General features: G+C 39.0%; 1 protein-coding gene across 1 annotated transcript in view; it reads left to right on the forward strand.

Moving 5' to 3' along the window:
• Positions 1-18007, forward strand: part of RAPGEF4 (Rap guanine nucleotide exchange factor 4) — a 222504-nt gene that overhangs the window by 22748 nt on the left and 181749 nt on the right. The window contains exon 4 of the mRNA XM_077829663.1: positions 10932-11078. Coding sequence (XP_077685789.1) covers positions 10932-11078 — 147 coding nt within the window. The remainder of the gene's footprint in view (positions 1-10931; positions 11079-18007) is intronic.

Raw genomic sequence — 18007 nt, forward strand, 5'->3', positions numbered from 1 at the left:
AAGTGACAAATATAGAAACAGCTTTTGTTGTTTCACTGTTTTTAATAACTTCTTAATTGTACCGAGTATAGACGGAAAGGGAGAACAATTAGCCTAATTTGAGCAAGTTGCTGTACGGCTCGGTTGGCAGCAGTATTCTCACAATATAGAATGATGATGTGCTCCTAGCAGTCCCCTTTCCGTTCACCTCTAGTGGATGCCCAGGTAAAAAAGATCAGTGTATACTTCCCAAAAGATGAGATTACTCCAGTATTGAGGACAAAATGTCTTATCCTCTCAGTAAAATATTGAAAGATGGATCTGAACCAGAATCTTAGATACAGACACACTTTAAATGTGGAACCTGAATGTTCTGGCTCAATCTTATCTCTAAGTGCCATTACCACTTAGGATGGTACCACCTTAAAAATTCTGGATTTTTAAAATCTAATATTAGTAATATTCCTGTGCATTCTAGCTGACTAGCTTCCCCTATCAAGACAATCAAATGGCAGATACTAGTCAATTTACATGATTCATTTATGATTTGGGATTATGTTTTTCTCATTTCTGATTATTACCTTTAAACATGAACTGGAAAGTTTTTTAGTTTAAAAACAACAAGAAGCCATTTATTATCCCAGATCACTAACAGACTATAGATCCATAGATGCCATGCTCAAGAGACCATTGTGATCATCTAGTTCAGTAGTCTTCAGCCTGTGGTCTGCAGACTATCTAAGACTTCGAAAGGGGTCTGCACCACTATTTGAAACTTTTTAGGTATCCATAAATGAAAAAAGGTTGAAAATCACTGATATACTCTGACCTTTGGTATAACACAAACCATAGAAATTGCCCCAAATAATTCCTAGAGTGTATCTTTCAGAAAAAAAATCCAGTCTTGATTTAAAAATTGCCAGTGATGGAGAATCCACTATGACCCTTGATAAATTATTGCAATGGGTAATTACTTGCACTGTTAAAAATTTGTCGTCTTTCCAGGCTGAATTTGTCTAGCTTCAACCTTCAGCCATTAGATCGTGTTTATACCTTTCTCTGCTATATTGAAGAGCCCATTATTAAATATTTGTTCCCCATGTAGATTCCCTGTGTAGATCATATAGACTGTGATCTAGTCACCTTTAACCTTCTCTTTGTTAAGCTAAATAGATTGAGCTCCTTTAATTCTGACACTATAAGGCAGTGGTGGCCAACCTGCAGCCTGTCAGGATAATCCGCTGACAGACCACTAGACTGTTGCTTTACATTTGCACATCCGCCCGCAGCTCCCAGTGGCTGTGGTTCGCTGCTCCCGGCTGATGGGATCAGCGGGAAGCGGTGTCAAATACAGTGCCAAAATACAGAGGTAAAATTCCCTGTTCCTGCTTAATATTCCCCTGCTTATGCATCCAAGGATCACATTAGCACTTTTGGCCAAAAGTTGCACTAGGAGAACCTGTTCAGCTGATTATCCACCAGGGCCCCTAAATCTTTTTCAGTGTAACTGCTTCTCACAATAGAGTCCCCCATCCCGTAAGCATGGCCTACATTCTTTGTTCCTAAATGTATGCATTTACATTTAGCTGCATTAAATGTTTGCTTGCACCCAGTTTACTAAGTGATCTGGATTTCTCTATATGAGTGATCTGTCCTCTTCATTATGTACTATTCCCCCAATTTTTCTATCATCTACAAACATTATCAGTGGCGATTTATGTTTTCTTCCAGGATGTTAATAAAATTGTTAAATAACATAGGGCTAAGAACCAGTTCCTGTAGGACCCCTCAGAAAAACACCTGTTGGAGGATGATTCCCCAATTAACAATTACTTTTGAGACCCATCAGTTAGTTTTTAATTGTTTAGTATGTGCCAGGTTAACATTATATTCTAGTTTTTTAATCAAAAATTTGTGTGGTACCAAGTCAAACACCTTACAGAAGTCTAAGTACACTACATCAACATAATTCTCTTTTAACAACCAAACTTGTAATCTCATTGGAAAAAGATATCAGCATAGACTCAAACATGGCAAATCAACAATTTTAATTTAAAATGGGATAATCGGTTCTTCTTTTTACTTATTTGTTAACACCTGAACAGGCTCCGTGTTTCTTTTGTAGTAGGTGTTCATGATGTTAACTACTATCAGCAAGACGGAACGCAACTGTATGGTGTTGAAATTCCTGATTCTTTTCTGTTCTATTAAAACAAGATATTTCCCACATTGATTTAGATGTTAGAGATAACAGGGAAAACACAAATTTAGGATTTGACAGGTAAAACATCTTGTTTTACCTGCATTGGGATAATATTAAGCTATCTTAATATGTGCAGAACTATAGTATATCACAAGAGGGCAGTGCTAGAATACATAAGAAACAAGAGAAATTAGCTTCTGAGGGAACCTGGAATATTTCATACCAAAATGACTAGTTTAAAAATCTCATCCAGCTATTTAATCTGTTCATTTTTTGAGTTTTAACCAGAATAGATTTCTCTGTTAATAGTAATTCTGTCCCTGTGACACAGAGAAAGATGCTAGCTGCTCTCTATTTCTGCAATAATTTCACTTGCTATTGAAATGGGGCAAGACAATTATAATGCAGAAAAGTGACAGAATTACATGTCCAGTAAATTTGGAGAGGTGTATGGGCATTTCCATACAAATTGTGTAAGTGTTGACTCTGTGTTCAGCAATGTGTAAGAAATGGAAGAAGACGTGGTCTATGTTTTAGTGATAAAAGTATCACACTGGAAGGCACGGAAGAATTTTCAGTGGATTTTCTTGCCCTGTCCCTACTCCATTTATTCCCTTCTTTTATGGGTTAGTTAGTTGCACCTAACCTGATAACACTTGTATGTGGGATTTGTACATGGAACTCAGTGAAGACTCCTCCAGAGAAACAGTCTCCTTGCCCTGTTATCAGTTTGGTAGAATAAGGTCCTTACTCACTATTGTAAATGGGTTTTGTAAATGGGTTTTTCCTACAGTGTTTTTAATTTGTACTGTGATAGCACCCCAAGGCCCTATTTAGCTGGGTGCTGTAGAAACACACAAGAAACCTCCACATACTATAAATTTGTTAACTCCCCTTTGAAAATAGGCAGCTTTTCAAGTGTCACAACTGTAATGCCTCAAAATGAAGCTGTGAGTAAGTTTTTGATAAGAGAAGGCCTCTAAGCAGCCATTTAGGATCATCTTTATTATTATTTTGTTTTTTATTGCCACAAAGTGTGCTAGACTCATAACAGCAGACATCAAAAGACACTAGGCCAGCCTGATCCTGCACCATTGAGCTTTGTCATTGACTTCAGTGAACACAGAATTGGACGCACTATCTCTTCCCACAAATGCTTACAATTTTAATTTGGACAAGAGACAATGGAGGAAATGGGGCAGTGAAGGACTAGATATCCGCAAAAGAGTCACGTAGGCCCTGATCCTGCCGCAGTCCAGGGGCAGGCAGGCATCAGAATGCAAGACTGAGCCACAGTTACTAAGTTAAGGCTTGTATGCATTTTGGTGGGATTTTAAAGACCATATGCAGATAACATGGATCAAGTTAAAAATAGTGAAAAAACTCAATTGCTTATTGTAGGCTTCAGATAAGTGAATTTACAGGTGGGATTTAAATGACGAGGGGTGGGGCTTGGCAGACCAAAGTCGGGGAGGCACATCGATCATAAGCACCTAGAAAATAATAATTTTCTACCTAATTTCCTTCTTTCACAGGGTCGCTGGCTTAGTGAATAGGAGGAAGCAGTAGATGATATGTCTTGATATTAGCAAGGCCTTTGACACAGTCCCACATGACATTCTCAAAGCAAACTATGGAAATGTGGTCTAGATGAAATTACTATAATGTGAGTGCACAACAGGATGAGAGACTGTACTCAAAGAGTAGTGCTCAGTCGTTCTCTGTCAAACTGGGAGGCTGTATCTAGTGGGGTTCCACAGTCATGGATCCAGCACTATTCAATATATTCATTCATGACTTGGATAATGGAATGGAGAGTATGCATAGAAAATTTGCAGATGACACCAAGATGGGAGAAGTTACAAGGACTTTGGAGGACAGGATTAGAATTCAAAATGACCTGGATGAATTGGAGAATTGGTCTGAAATCAACCAGATGAAGTTAAATAGAGTAAAGTGGAAAGCACTTAGGAAGGAAAAATCAAATGCACCGCTACAAAGTGGGGAATAGTTGGCTGCGTGGTAGTACTGCTGAAAAGGATCTGGAGTTTATAGTGGGTCACAAATTGAATGAGAGTCACAATGTGATGTATTGTGAAAATGGCTAATACCATTCTGGGTTGTATGTAAGACAAGGAAGGTAATTGTCCTATCCAGCACTAGTGAGACCTTAGGTGAAGTACAGTGTACAGTTCTGGGCCCCACACTGTAGGAAAGATGTGGATAAACTGAAAAGAGTGCGGAGAATAGCAACAAAAATGATAAAAGGTTTAGAAAACCTGACCTATGAGGAAAGGGTGTTTTTTTAAAAAAACAAAAAGCTAGGCATGTTTAGTCTTCAAACTTAAGTCTAAGACTATCAGAAGGGGAGTCTTCAAGTATGTTAAGGGCTGTTATAAAGAGGACAGTGATCAATGGTTCTCCATGTCCACTGAAAGTAGGACAAGAAGTAATGGATTTAAGACAGGAAAATTCAGGTTAGATAACAGGAAAAATTTTTTGACTATAAGGGTAGTTAAGCTTCGGAATGGACTTCAAAGGGAGCTTGTGGAATCCCCATCACTGAAGGTTTTTAAGAACAGGTTGGACATATACCTGTCAGGGATGGTTTAGGTTTACTTCTTCCTGCCGGATGTGGCTCACAAGCCGTAGTTCGCCCACCTCTGTCCTACTGGCTTTTTATGTTAGCATGCCTGATGTCTGATTTGTGTCCATTTATCCTTTTACATAAAGACTGTCCGGTTTGACCAGTGTATGTGGCAGAGGTGCATTGCTGGCACATGATGGCCTATATCACATTAGTAGATGTGCAAGTGAATAAGCCTCTGAAGGTGTTACTAGAGTAGATATGGGGACAAAGAAGGCAACCTCCTCATCAATTATTGGGAGTGGACTACATCCACCCTGACTAAATTGACCTTCGGCATTGGTTCTCCACTTGTAAGGTAGCTCCCTTCTCTTCATGTGCCTATATATATTTATACCTGTATCTGTAATTTTCAGTCTGCATCTGAAGAAGTGGGTTTTTTACCCACGAAAGCTTATGCCCAAATAAATCTGTTAGTCTTAAGGTGCCACCAGACTCGTTGTTTTTCCAGAGCACAGAGGCACCTCAGGCAATTGCCACTTATCATACAGGGTTTTTAAAAGATTGACATTGCACAGCCAGGCAGTAAGCACCTGACAGCCTTTAGAGTAAATGGCAGAGAATTCCCTGGATGGAGAGATACTGGTTCAGAAATTTCTGTGGTCAGGAGAGACCTGGTTCAGGAGAAAGACATACTGCCAGGACAGCTGGCAGAACTTTTGTTAGTAGGAGGTCACAAAATCCTTGAGCCTTTGGCTAAAGTGCACATGGAAACTGCGGATCTGCAAGCTGAATTATCCGTTGCTGTGGTTCCTCATAATCCTACACTAATTCTTTTGGGTAATGATTTTTTGAATGTGGCTCAGGCTGTCCAGAGCTCTGTCAGCAGCAAGAAAGAATCTTGTGCTGAAGCCTCAGAGGGGAAGAACAAAACTACAGGAAATGGGAGAGTCTCTCTTTAATTCCTCTTCAGCCCTGCAAAGCAGTTTGCTATGAAGGAATGGAGGTGAGTAAAACCAGTTACTGTCTGGTGGCTATCCCCTCAGGGGATGGGAGTGTTTTGCCTGACGGTAGAGAGTGTTTTGCCTGACGGTAGGGAGTCTGTCCAGGTTGCCGGCTGCCAAGAAGTGGCAGTAAAGCAAGGAACAGAACTCACTCTAAAATGCATAGAAAAATGTGTCCTAGCAGAAAGCCCAAAGAAAAAAGATGTTAGAATCCTAGAGACTGCTGTGGTGGGTGCAGATTCCCTGGACTCTAACTGGAGGCAAACCCAATTCAAGGAGAGAGGAGGGTTCAAAGCTTACCAGCAAAGGGTCTGTTCTGGCTGTCAGTTGTGAGCCCACGCCTGACAGGGGATAAATTCCACTCTAGGGAGCACAGGGGTATGTGCCCTAGAAGGGGGCCCAGGCTGGCAGAACAGGTGGTCTCAGTGGTATCCCAGTACATCAGGTGGCACCTTAAAGGGGGCAACCTGTCACAATGAGATCCTTTAAAAATGGCAGGGGTGATCAGAAGGTAACTAGGAGAGAAAAGGCAATTCTTGTCTATGAAGCTTCTGTCCTTTATAGGCTGCTGTGAGCAGAAGGAATATTTGACTGCAACTTTTTTCTCAACAAAGACACCTTTCAATAATAATGGACTTATAGCCTCTTGTATGTATAATGTATTTGTCTGTCTTTCAAGGTCTGATGGCAGTACATTCTGTAAGCCAAATCAATTCTTGGCCTTTCGGCTGAGACTGCCAGTAAATCTGCCAGTGGTTTAGTCCATTAGACATTGGACTAGAACTGTAAACTGATTTTACACAGATCAGGCATTTTAAGGTAACAAGTCCAGAACAACTGGGAATGGATTCAGATTAATAACTGTGGTCCGCATTCTGCAGTGAAATCCACTTCAGTGGGTGAGATTCCACACGAGCACAGGAATCCGCTCACATGGATCTCATTGTAAGATCAGGGCCTTAGAACTGAAAAGATCCATAGTCCAGTCTCCTTAACCGTCCAGTCCCCTGGGATAGTTCTGAAATAAATGACATTACTGGAGCCAAACAAAAGCAGAGTACTAGAAATGAAGACCCCAAATCAACCAACTGTCTGATTAAAAACATGCACATGTTGTAGTTTACAGTGAAAACACACAAAAAAGACATAGAAAATGTAAAAGCAGCAGAGAGTCCTGTGGCACCTTATAGACTAACAGACGTATTGGAGCATAAGCTTTCATGGGTGAATACCCACTTCATCGGATGCATGTAAACTCATTTTACTTGATATAACATTAGTAACATGGTTTGATTTAATTCTAAAATTTAGGATTCTTGAAATGGCCACAAAATATAATCAGTAATTTCTGGCAATGTACCTACTTCTTGCCCATAGCTCATCAACCAGGGGAGATTCATAAGCATATTTCAGCATCATTCTCTGTGCTTAAAATTGCATTGTTTTCCTTTCATGCGTCTAATACGTGATAATAGGCAAATGTTATTAAGACCAAGTAAGTGGTTCTGTAATCGCATTACAAAGACAAATATCCATAATAGTCCAGTTCCCTGAACCATGGCAAATTGCTTTTGTACAGATATTTCCATATAAAATTATATGGTCAGAAAAATAAAATAAATATAGTCTTGGAAAAGAATTAAGGATCTAGGAAAAATTTAACAACTGTTGGTAATAAACTTTCCAGGAAGGCAACTGTGAGCAGTTGTGGGGGGGCAGTGGGGGGCCAGGTGTATGGGAGAGAGCATATAAGATTATATAGATAGTGGTTACACGGGAGTCCCATTATACCCAGAGACAAAGTTTCTCCTTGGAAAAAGCTTTGTATGATGTTTTTAGAGGTGACATCCTGTAACTATCCAACCATTATCAAACAATGCACTTAAATGGGGGTACAAAGAAATGCCTTTATTTTCCAGGCTGATTTTGTTCTCAAGGACTCTGATACTCTCAGCTTTATTTATTAAATTCAGTAAATGGCTTCTGTTTTGTCCTTACTGCAGAAATAAATTAATGGAATGGAAGAAATAGAAACTTTCCAAATAGACAGATTATGAGCAACATTTACATCTATTACTGACTCTTTACCCCTCAAAAATAGAAAAAAAACCTCTCCACATTTTGGGGGGTTTAGCAATTAAAGGAAAGACTTGTTAAAACCAGAATAGATGAAGGATAGACAGGGACATGTGTTTGTCAAGGGGTCACTTTCTAAGAGACCTTTTGATGAGGCAGCTGTTCAACCTAAGAAATAAATTAACACCATAGGTTTTCAGGTCAAGGAGCCTGAGGAATCATGTTTTCATAAAAGAAAAGTCCAGGATTCTGTCAAGTGACAGTTCTTTCAGCTTTTTTCTAGCCACCATTTTGCTACAGGAGAGGTGGGTTCTCTGAGCCAGTTAGGGAGCAAGCCGATCTTGCTTCTTCAGGGCTTCAGAGTCCCATTTTTCCCTCTGCTCTCTGTTGATATTTCTCCCACCCCCTAGGAACGCTTCCTATTAGGCTTGTTAACATTACACTCAAGGATCTTCTGCTTTTCACGTAGACTATCTTGAGGATTGCTGACAGCTAGAAGCTCAGGCTGCTCTATCCCTCTAAAATCCCAGAAGCAGCAGGAGGTTCTATCTACCAGGTACCAGCCAAGGTTCACATAGTTATTTAAAAGGAAGAAGCATTAAGGACTTTGTTCCCATTGCTGTGTGTTCTTTGCACACACTGAAATCATAGAGATTTCAGGTCACAGACTACGTACTTAGGTTCACTGCAATTCAGTGGCAGGTTTAAGATTCAGGTGATGAAAGATGTTGTCTCAAAAATTCTCAGTTATAAGAGAGCTGTAGTACATCCAATGGAACTGATCAGAATCACAAATTTAAGCCCTCCAACACCAGACATCCATAATGTATGCTCCTCCATTTCTTCTGAAACATTCTTTTTCAAACATGGCAGACTGTAGTGTGCAAAAGGAAATTACTTATTTCCTAAGGTCCAAATTCTGCCACCCTCATTCATATGGAGTAGTGTCTTTCTCTGGGAGCAATCTCACAGAAGGAGAGAGAATGAGAAAGAGAAAAAGGATTTTGAAGGGGGCAGAAGAGGGTATTTTTTTATTAGAAAGTTAAGTTTATTTAGTGTTTTGAATCTATGATAGAAAGATGATTTGGTTGTTTCAGTTTAAAAAAACTGGATTATTTCCCCATCCTATATCTATCCCCTTTGGATGCTATGTATCATTCTGACAAATGTACAAATAAGTATTTTTAAAGGTGATGTGTTAAAAACACCATAGTTTGCTGACTATTTAAGGTAGTTCAGTTTACTTCAAGCCAAGTTCCCTTATATAATCAGAGAAACTAAAGGATATAAATGAACCAGAAGAATCAGTATTATGAAGAAACATTCCTGTAGTATCAGCCACATAAGAATACATTTAAACTGCTAAGAAAAGAAGCTCTTACCAAGCTACTGGCTTATCTGTAAGGGCTAAGGTGGCAATGATTTTCCAAATTAGAATAGCAGTTCAACGATGTATGGTCATTGTGAAAAAACTGTTAGGGAAATACTCTTTATACGAGGAAAGGTAATTTGGTTTGGGAGATAATCATATGTTTGTTAGAAGCGCTACTTCTCTTCTAGTTTCCAATTAAAGTATTTACATGCCACACCAATTGAGCTACTTACATAGTTAACATAGGATCCAGCAAAGGGCATGTGTCACGTGCATAATCATATTTTCCAAAGAAAGATGGCTTGAGGAGATAGTTTTGATATTTCATAGGAAAAGTAGGCAAAGATCTCATATACTTTGCTCAAGTGTAACAAGCATGGTGCTTGCCCCATGCACTCAGGTGCCCACCTCCCTTGGAGTGTAGACTCAATGGTCTATTGTCTTGTGCTGTATAGAAAAATCTGCACAGCGCAAGCTCATAAAAATTCACCCTCTCCCTCAATGTGAAGAGAGCTATGCACAGCTTCTTGGCCCCCCACCCCCAGATATGAATTGCACAAACTGGGTTATGGTATAAACAAGAAATAAGTTTATTAACTACAAAAGACAGATTTTAAGTGATTATAAGGGATAAAGCAGATTACTAAGCAAATAAAGCAAAACATGCAAACTAAGCTTGATTCACTAAAGAAACAGGTTACAAGATGTAATTTCTCACCCTAAATGTTGAATTAGGCAGGATGCAGAGTTTCTGTAGCTCAGAGTTCCAGTTATTTCTTCTTACCCTGTCTCACTTTAGACTCGCCCCTTCCTTTCCCTTCAGGTTAGTTCCTTTGTCCCTTCAGGTTCTTTCAGCAGTCCTTCTTCTTGAGTAGGCAATGGAGGAGTGTCGAGATCAAGCTGCTCCCCAGCCCTTAAAAAGGATTTACCTCAGGCAGGAATCCTTTGTTTGATCCCCACTCCTGTACAGAGGAAAAGTACCAGCAGTGTCCAAGGTGGTATTTTGTATCAGGTGATCTTATCACCTGACCTGGTAGTGTCACAGCTACATCTCCCAGGAAGGAGAGAGATTAGTATCTTCACAGTCTTATTGTTTCTTCCTAATGGGTCATTCAGAGTGTTTGCCTGCTGTCTGGTGGGTGTTCCCCCCAAGTACACACACAGTTGTAATTGTTACATAGTCAATATTCCTAACTCTAGATACAGAAATGATACATGCATACAAATTGGATAATCATATTCAGTAAATCATAATCTTTCCAATAATATCTTACATGAGCCATCCTGTAAAAAGTATAACTTGGTTATGCCATATTCCTATCATACACCCCATATTCTTCATAGAAATATGGTTAACGTCACACTCCTCATCACATCTGTGTAAAGGGATACATGACCAGAGATCATGACTTTTTCTTCCAAAGGTGGTGGTGATTCCTGTTCTCTGTACTTTACAGCAAGGCAGATCTGAACCAGCTAGTGAGCAGGGAAAACAGAATCCTAAGCGCATTCTGAAATCAAGGCTTTCTGCGCCACTGGACCAACCCAGCCATATCCTCTCATCCAAATGTTAAAATGCTTATCCTAGAAAATTAATTAAGAATCTATGGCTGTGCTGTGTAGCATAATCAGCTGATAAGTGATATGAAACTACAGACCCCTTCAAAAGCCAGGAATTTAATACATGTCCTTTTTATTTTTGATTCAAAGGATGCTGTAACAATATGTACCTTGGGAATAGGAACCGCTTTTGGAGAGTCAATTCTGGATAACACCCCTCGCCATGCTACTATTGTTACCAGGGAATACAGTGAGCTCCTTCGAATTGAGCAGAAGGATTTCAAAGCACTTTGGGAGGTAAAGCCAAAAGACTTATTGAACAATTAATATGGTTAGAGAAAAGTGAAATGTATGTATATAATAACATTATGATTGTGTCTTAATGTGTTCAGTTTTAGCAGAGGAATATACCTTTTTAAAAAAAATTTGGAGAATGAGTGAAATCCACTTGTCCCTTTTTGGTACTTCATCTTCTGCAAGATTATATATCCTTATTAATATATCTTCAAAGACCATCCTGTTTTTTTTGTCTTGACAACTTTGCTTAATAAGTTACTCCACAAATGCATTAGTCTCCAACAAGAAATAACTTTCTGATATTTGTTTTAAAATTTACTTTAACTGCTGTATACTTCTCCCCTTAACTTATTTCGTAAAATGAAACTAACTCAGATTAACATATTTGTTTGTGCTCTCCATTTGCTGGTTTGTCAGACTTATATTTACGTTTGACACCAGCTAGTCGAATCGCATAGCGGACCCTGATCAAATTGCACTTGCATATTGTTCCTCATCCCTCCTTGTTATCACCACCAAATGGAAGAGTTTTAGAATTGGTAACTGACTGAAGAGCACTTAAAAATGAATGTGTTATTTGGCATAGTGAATACTTGCAAAGCCCCCCAATACTTCACTCTTTAGTGAATGTATGGTTCTCGAATCTGCTTGCTACTGTTATCTAGTTGGGTGTCCTTGCCGAGCACGTGTCATTAGTGTGCTTGCATGTTTAGTTGGCAGATTTTGTGATTCATACCTGAATTTTTGCAAGATTTGAAAAATATTATTGGTAATTAGAAGGCACCAATTAGGTCTAGTCCACACTATGCAATCTAATCCGTATAAATGGACTGCTGAGTCCATGAAGAACCCTATTGATTTAATTAGAATCTGTACAAGTTTAGGGGTCCACATGTAGCAGATTGTGACCTAACGTTGAGGTTCTGCAAATATTATGTTTAAACAATGATTACTGCTTGTAGCATTCTAGCTTAGTTTCCTTGGCCAGTGTGGGCAAGGTTTGGGCTTTTTCCGCTTTCTGTGACCTGTATTAACCAAACAGTGCTATCCTCTAGCAAGTATTATAATAAAGCTTTCAGAAAAATTTCCTGGCAACGTTGGTCAGAGAAACATCACTAGTGTCAGTCACCTGTAAACGTAGTTGTTCCAGGCATGTTTTATATACAATAGCACGGGTGGGGCATCAGAGTTCCAAAGTACTGTTGAAACATGTCTGTCACTGAATACACTGATAGTGGCAGACTTTGCTTCATTGGTTGTGCTTCTGTAACTTAGAGCAGAATTTGGCCCAATGTCTTTAGCTCAAATAGAGCTGTAGGAAAACACTCGAGTAAATATGTGAAGAATGCTGTTCCTGCAATGCTCTAGGCTCCATCTCCACTACAGATTTTACAGTGTTTAAGTGCCACGCTTAACTATGGCATGCCTTGACCATCTTGTAACTTGGTTTAGTGTTGCGTTTACAGATGGCAAAACTTGTAATGCAGATAGAGTCTTGAATGTTAGTGATGGAAGAGAACAAACCTGAGCTCAGGTTTTGTCAGTTAAAATGCTTTTAGTTCACCTTTACCTAGACCAGGGATTGGCAGTCTTTAGCACGCGGCCCGTCAGGGAAATCCACTGGCAGGCTGGGATGGTAGCGCATCCTTCGGCCCACGCCGCTTTCCGCAGCCCCCATTGGCCTGGAGCGGCGAACCGCGACCAGAGGGAGCTGCAATCGGCCGAACCTGCAGATGCTGCAGGTAAACAAACCGTCCCGGCCCGCCAGCGGATTTCCCTGACGCGCTGCATGCCAAAGGTTGCTGATCGCTGACCTAGATGTAGGACAAGAGGTGTCATCTGTGATATCCAAGGGATTTCCTTTCTAAAAACAAAGTAATTGGATTTCATCTCTGATAAATGGAAAAAAAATTGTTTAGCATATGGTTCCTTTTTTCGATTCTGAACGTTGCATTCTTTTAAATATATTTCCCTCTGTCACAAACACCTTAAAGATGTTCAAACAAGAATTACAAAGCACTTTTAAAATGTTTTTCCTTTGACTACTCTTACTTAAATGGTTGATACAGTGCTATTTATTTTTACAGAGCAACTTTTATTTTTTATAATGTTTAAATTATAACAACCCAATACAAAAATGGTAGCCGCCATCAAGAGAGAGCTGTCTTGGGAGCTTTTAGCAGACACTTTTCAGTGTATTTCTGAATCCCTGTTAAAATTTTATACAAAGAATATTGGACATGCTGCAGATGTCACTCGTAGACTACAGCTTGACTGGCATGTGCTCTCTGCACACTTTGCAATCAAATTCTTTCTGAATTCATAGAATACCAGGGTTGGAAGGGACCTCAGGAGGTCATCTAGTCCAACCCCCTGCTCAAAGCAGGACCAATCCCCAATTAAATCATCCCAGCCAGGGCTTTGTCAAGCCTGACCTTAAAAACTTCTAAGGAAGGAGATTCTACCAACTCCCTAGGTAATGCATTCCAGTGTTTCACCACCCTCCTAGTGAAAAAGTTTTTCATAACATACAACCTAAACCTCCCCCACTGCAACTTGAGACCATTACTCCTTGTCCTGTCCTCTTCTACCACTGAGAATGCTCTAGAACCATCCTCTCTGGAACCACCTCTCAGGTAGTTGAAAGCAGCTATCAAATCCCCCCTCATTCTTCTCTTCTGCAGACTAAACAATCCCAGTTCCCTCAGCCTCTCCTCATAAGTCATGTGTTCCAGACCCCTAATCATTTTTGTTGCCCTTCGCTGGACTCTCTCCAATTTATCCACATCCTTCTTGTAGTGTGGGGCCCAAAACTGTACTCCAGATGAGGCCTCACCAATGTCGAATAGAGTGGGACGATCACGTCCCTTGATCTGCTCGCTATGCCCCTACTTATACATCCAAAATGCCATTTTTTTTCTGAATTTTTGTGAAGTCTCTCTTGTGGGCAATATTCCTGAACATCCAACAAGAATGCTGAAGAAGTTAGCCCTAGTTGGTAGTTTAGGATGTATTAGCAGGACTTGAAAGGGTGCTTTTGTCTGTATGCAGTACATTAATTCCAAAGCCACGACATATGTTGCTGCTAAAAAAATAAAACTATTCTTTACAAAGAAGGAATATATTCAAAATATATTTGACTTCTTTATGAAAATCTCTGAAAATATTAGTAATATTATGATATTTTCTTTGTACCATAAGTGCACATCTTTCCCTTTAGAGTAACTTTTTGATGAGTTGTGGGATTTGTGGTGTTCAGGGCTTGTTCTAAGATCAGGTCACCTTTGTTTACCCAAAGCAGATTCTGGCAAACGTGTTCTGACACAGTGAACAAAGACCATGCTGTTCCATAACTGCTATATCTGTATTTATTAAAATGCTCTGTATAACTGAGAATGGGCCACAGATTAGTTTTCAATGGTGTCCTGGGAAAGACAAAAGAAGGCAACAATGTCAGCATAATTACAGCAAACGTCTTCAGGAAATTAATATTAAAATCCACTGCATACCATTTTCAGCCCTCTAGATAATTAGAGCTGAATTGCAGGGGTGGGATGGGAGACACTGTTTAATTTCCTTAATTCAGGAAGAATTTTAAAGTAAGGCTATCTTTATAAAGTCACACCGTGGTGCCAATTTTGAATCAGAACTATTTTCATACAATTTTTTCTGTATATTTGTTTAAATCAAATTGTAAATTGGTTATATGCCTGTATAAAGTTACAACACTGTAAGAAACAATATTATTGATCTTCTATATTGCTTCATATCCCAGGACATACACAACCTGGTAACATAGTTAATGTGTATTTGGCTTAATACAGAACCCGTGACTCTTATTTTAATTACTGTAGGACTTCATTGAGAATACTTGACCCTCTACCTGAAAAGTAATAGATTTACTTCAATACAGATTTTTTGGGGGTCTTTTTTCCTCCCTGATTTTTATAGACTTTGTATATGTGGAAATACAGTAGTTCTACCAGATATGTGTAGGAGAGAAGGCAGCTTGTGTTCCTTGGGAAAGAATATTTGAAAAAAATAGGATATTGTTTTTGCCCTTTAAATACAGACAAGATCTTCTATGACCTCCATTTTTAATAATCAGGGAATAAGCCAGTCAATAAGCCAGATGATATTGCCCTGACAATAGCAATTACCAGGGAAAATGGTCTAGTCTTTTCTGTAATGACTACGTCTGTTTAAGCAGCACCCTGTTCATGAACATCTGCTCAGCCTCAGAGTATGCTCATCCTCAGAGACATCTAGTTTTACACCAACAGCTGGGGCAGCACATCGGAGAAGATGAAATCTCTGGCTAAGTTCTTACCGTGAGCTGAACATATTGTTTGACAAAGAAGCTCTCGGAGGAGTCCAGAATCTCCAGTGTCATACTTTTGTGCACTGGCTTATCTCTGGCCTTACTCTTCAAGGAGTGTTAACACAGTCAAAAAATATTCTTTGTGTAAGAATGCATTAGTTGCTCTGTTAGCACTATGCACTTACATGATGTTTTATGAACATATACTAAGAGACATTCCCTATCCCCAAAAGAACTTACTTTCCCCCTTTGGCATTATCAGGATAGTACTGAGCTACTTCCTAGCCCTGAATACTGCAAAGGACTAAGAAAGCCATATCCAAAAATAAACATAAAAGCAGAGACTACACACTAGCAGCTCTGGTCACGCATATCCTGTTGGGTCCGTAGTTCACTCCACCTCCAATGTTCTGATTCTTTTAGACAGACAAGGAAAGAACTACATTTATTTGTACGGTGTATCTGTTATAGGAGTTCTCACTACTCTGTCTTCAAGCTTTGTCCTTTCATGCAGTTACAAACTGACTCAAACTAAAACAGGAAGGAAGTGCATCTGCTGGGAGGTGACTTATTTTTAGAAGTCTTTCCTACTACTGTGAATTGCTCAAGCTTCTTGGATAATGTACAAACAGCTAGTTTCCTCTTCTGTGGAATAACATACATTCCCTGAGAGATATTTGATCATGATTAAATGAAGAGCTGATCTTGGTGTGCAGTAACGTTGGAGAGAGAAAGAGAGCTGGCCTCTACAAGGTCAGAATGAATACTTTTATTCTTTTTATACGCATTCAGCAGCATTACACACATTGCAGCCTGATAAATAATAGTGTAACTTGTGCCCTGCTGATGCCCTTCCGATGGTATTCTAGTGGACCTCAGTGTGTCTCACTGCATTGAAATCAGAACTTCTGAAAAAAATGCTTTCTCCTGGAAAGTGCTAATGTTACCATTTAATGAGCTGGTCAAAAATGGGTCCTCTGTGAAAACACAGGAATTTATAAGTAGATGCAGTGGAAATTTGTTTAAGAAATACAAATATTGAACTGTGTAGTGACTTGAATGTTGCATAGTATTAGATGTGAACTTTTTGAAAGGGTTGGTTAGGTTCTCAAATAATCAGATTAACGGCAATTACTTTGCTCTGAGTGCACACGTACATGATGTCTGTCTGACCTTTCTAATGCAGTCTTCATCTTAGGATATAGGCACCACTTTTATGTCAATGGGAGTTCTGTGTGATCTTAACAACAGGCTGGATTTGTAAAGATTTTCACTCATTTATATTTTCCATTTGATCATTCTTCTTAAACACAGCAAATGAGTTATTTATCTACATAGTACTGTGTCGTCATTAAATTGCATTTAAGTGTTTTGGAATTAAATACAGTAGACTATTTCTGAGAGGTAGGATTTCCCTTTCCTCTTGATAAGTGGAGAACATACATTAATATTGGTACAAAAGAACCTATTGTTTTCTTTGTAGTAGAACCTTTCTCAGAATACTGTTTCTTGTGTAAGGAATACTGGGAATCTCGAGTCAGTATCAGCACTTTCTAATTCACCTTTTCACTGTTGAGTATTGCATAGCTGATATGTTTCACAGTTAATTTGAGAGGGAGAGTAAACTAGATATAAGAAATGAAATATTGAAATAAAAATGCAAGAGAAAAATCAAATTCAAGTCCAGATGCCTAAATGATTTGGTTGATTTATGGTATACTATTTTGACAGTTTATTGCTCAATAATCAATTGCATAAATCATTGCTATAATTTATTGATTTCCACTAAGTAAGTACAGTACAGATATAAAACCATATAATTAATAAAGTGAAGAATATTTAGCTTTATGGGATGATCATGTGATTTAAAATAGTGAAATGTTGAGACCCACAGAAGTATAAAAAATGTGTGCATGGAATAGTCCGTTACATGTAACCACTTAATGGCATCCTCTTCATTGGCTGCTGAAACTCTACCTGGATAGTTATTTCTCTCAGATGGGTTTATTTAAGAAATGGAAAGAGGATCAGGTTATAGTAGATTGCCTTCCGAGCACAGCATCGGGCAACCTGTCAAATACTTGTTTCATCCGACTGAAGAAGAATCAGTCCATGTAATAAGGTAGACAGCACACATTACAGAAAAATAAAAATATGGAGAAGTACAAGCTTATGAAATCTAGTGTCTTGTGTAGTTCGGAAATACACACTTGACCATCAGATGCTTGTGCAAAGGAACAGAGCTAGTGTGAGAGATGCAAGAAATGTAGTGGTGATTGGCAGACAGAAGATTGTTGCTGGAGTAACACATTAAAAAAGTCAGAGCACATGCTAATTACTAATATGACAGTAAACACAGATTTGGCAGAAAGTGGGGAAAAGCTTCTTAAGCAGCCAACATCTCACCTTCGTATCTTGCATATTACTCTTTTTACGTGTTTTACCGACATGAACAAGGAGAATTTCTAAAATATTTATTACACTCAAATTGGTGTCAGATTTTGCTCTCAGTTACACTGGTATAAATTCAGAGTTACTCCTGTGAAGATGGTGAAATAATACTGTATTTACACAGGTATGACTGAGAGTAGAACTGGCCCAAAGTGTT

The sequence above is a fragment of the Eretmochelys imbricata genome, chromosome 11, assembly GCF_965152235.1.
Source record: "Eretmochelys imbricata isolate rEreImb1 chromosome 11, rEreImb1.hap1, whole genome shotgun sequence".
Lineage (NCBI taxonomy): Eukaryota > Metazoa > Chordata > Testudines > Cheloniidae > Eretmochelys > Eretmochelys imbricata.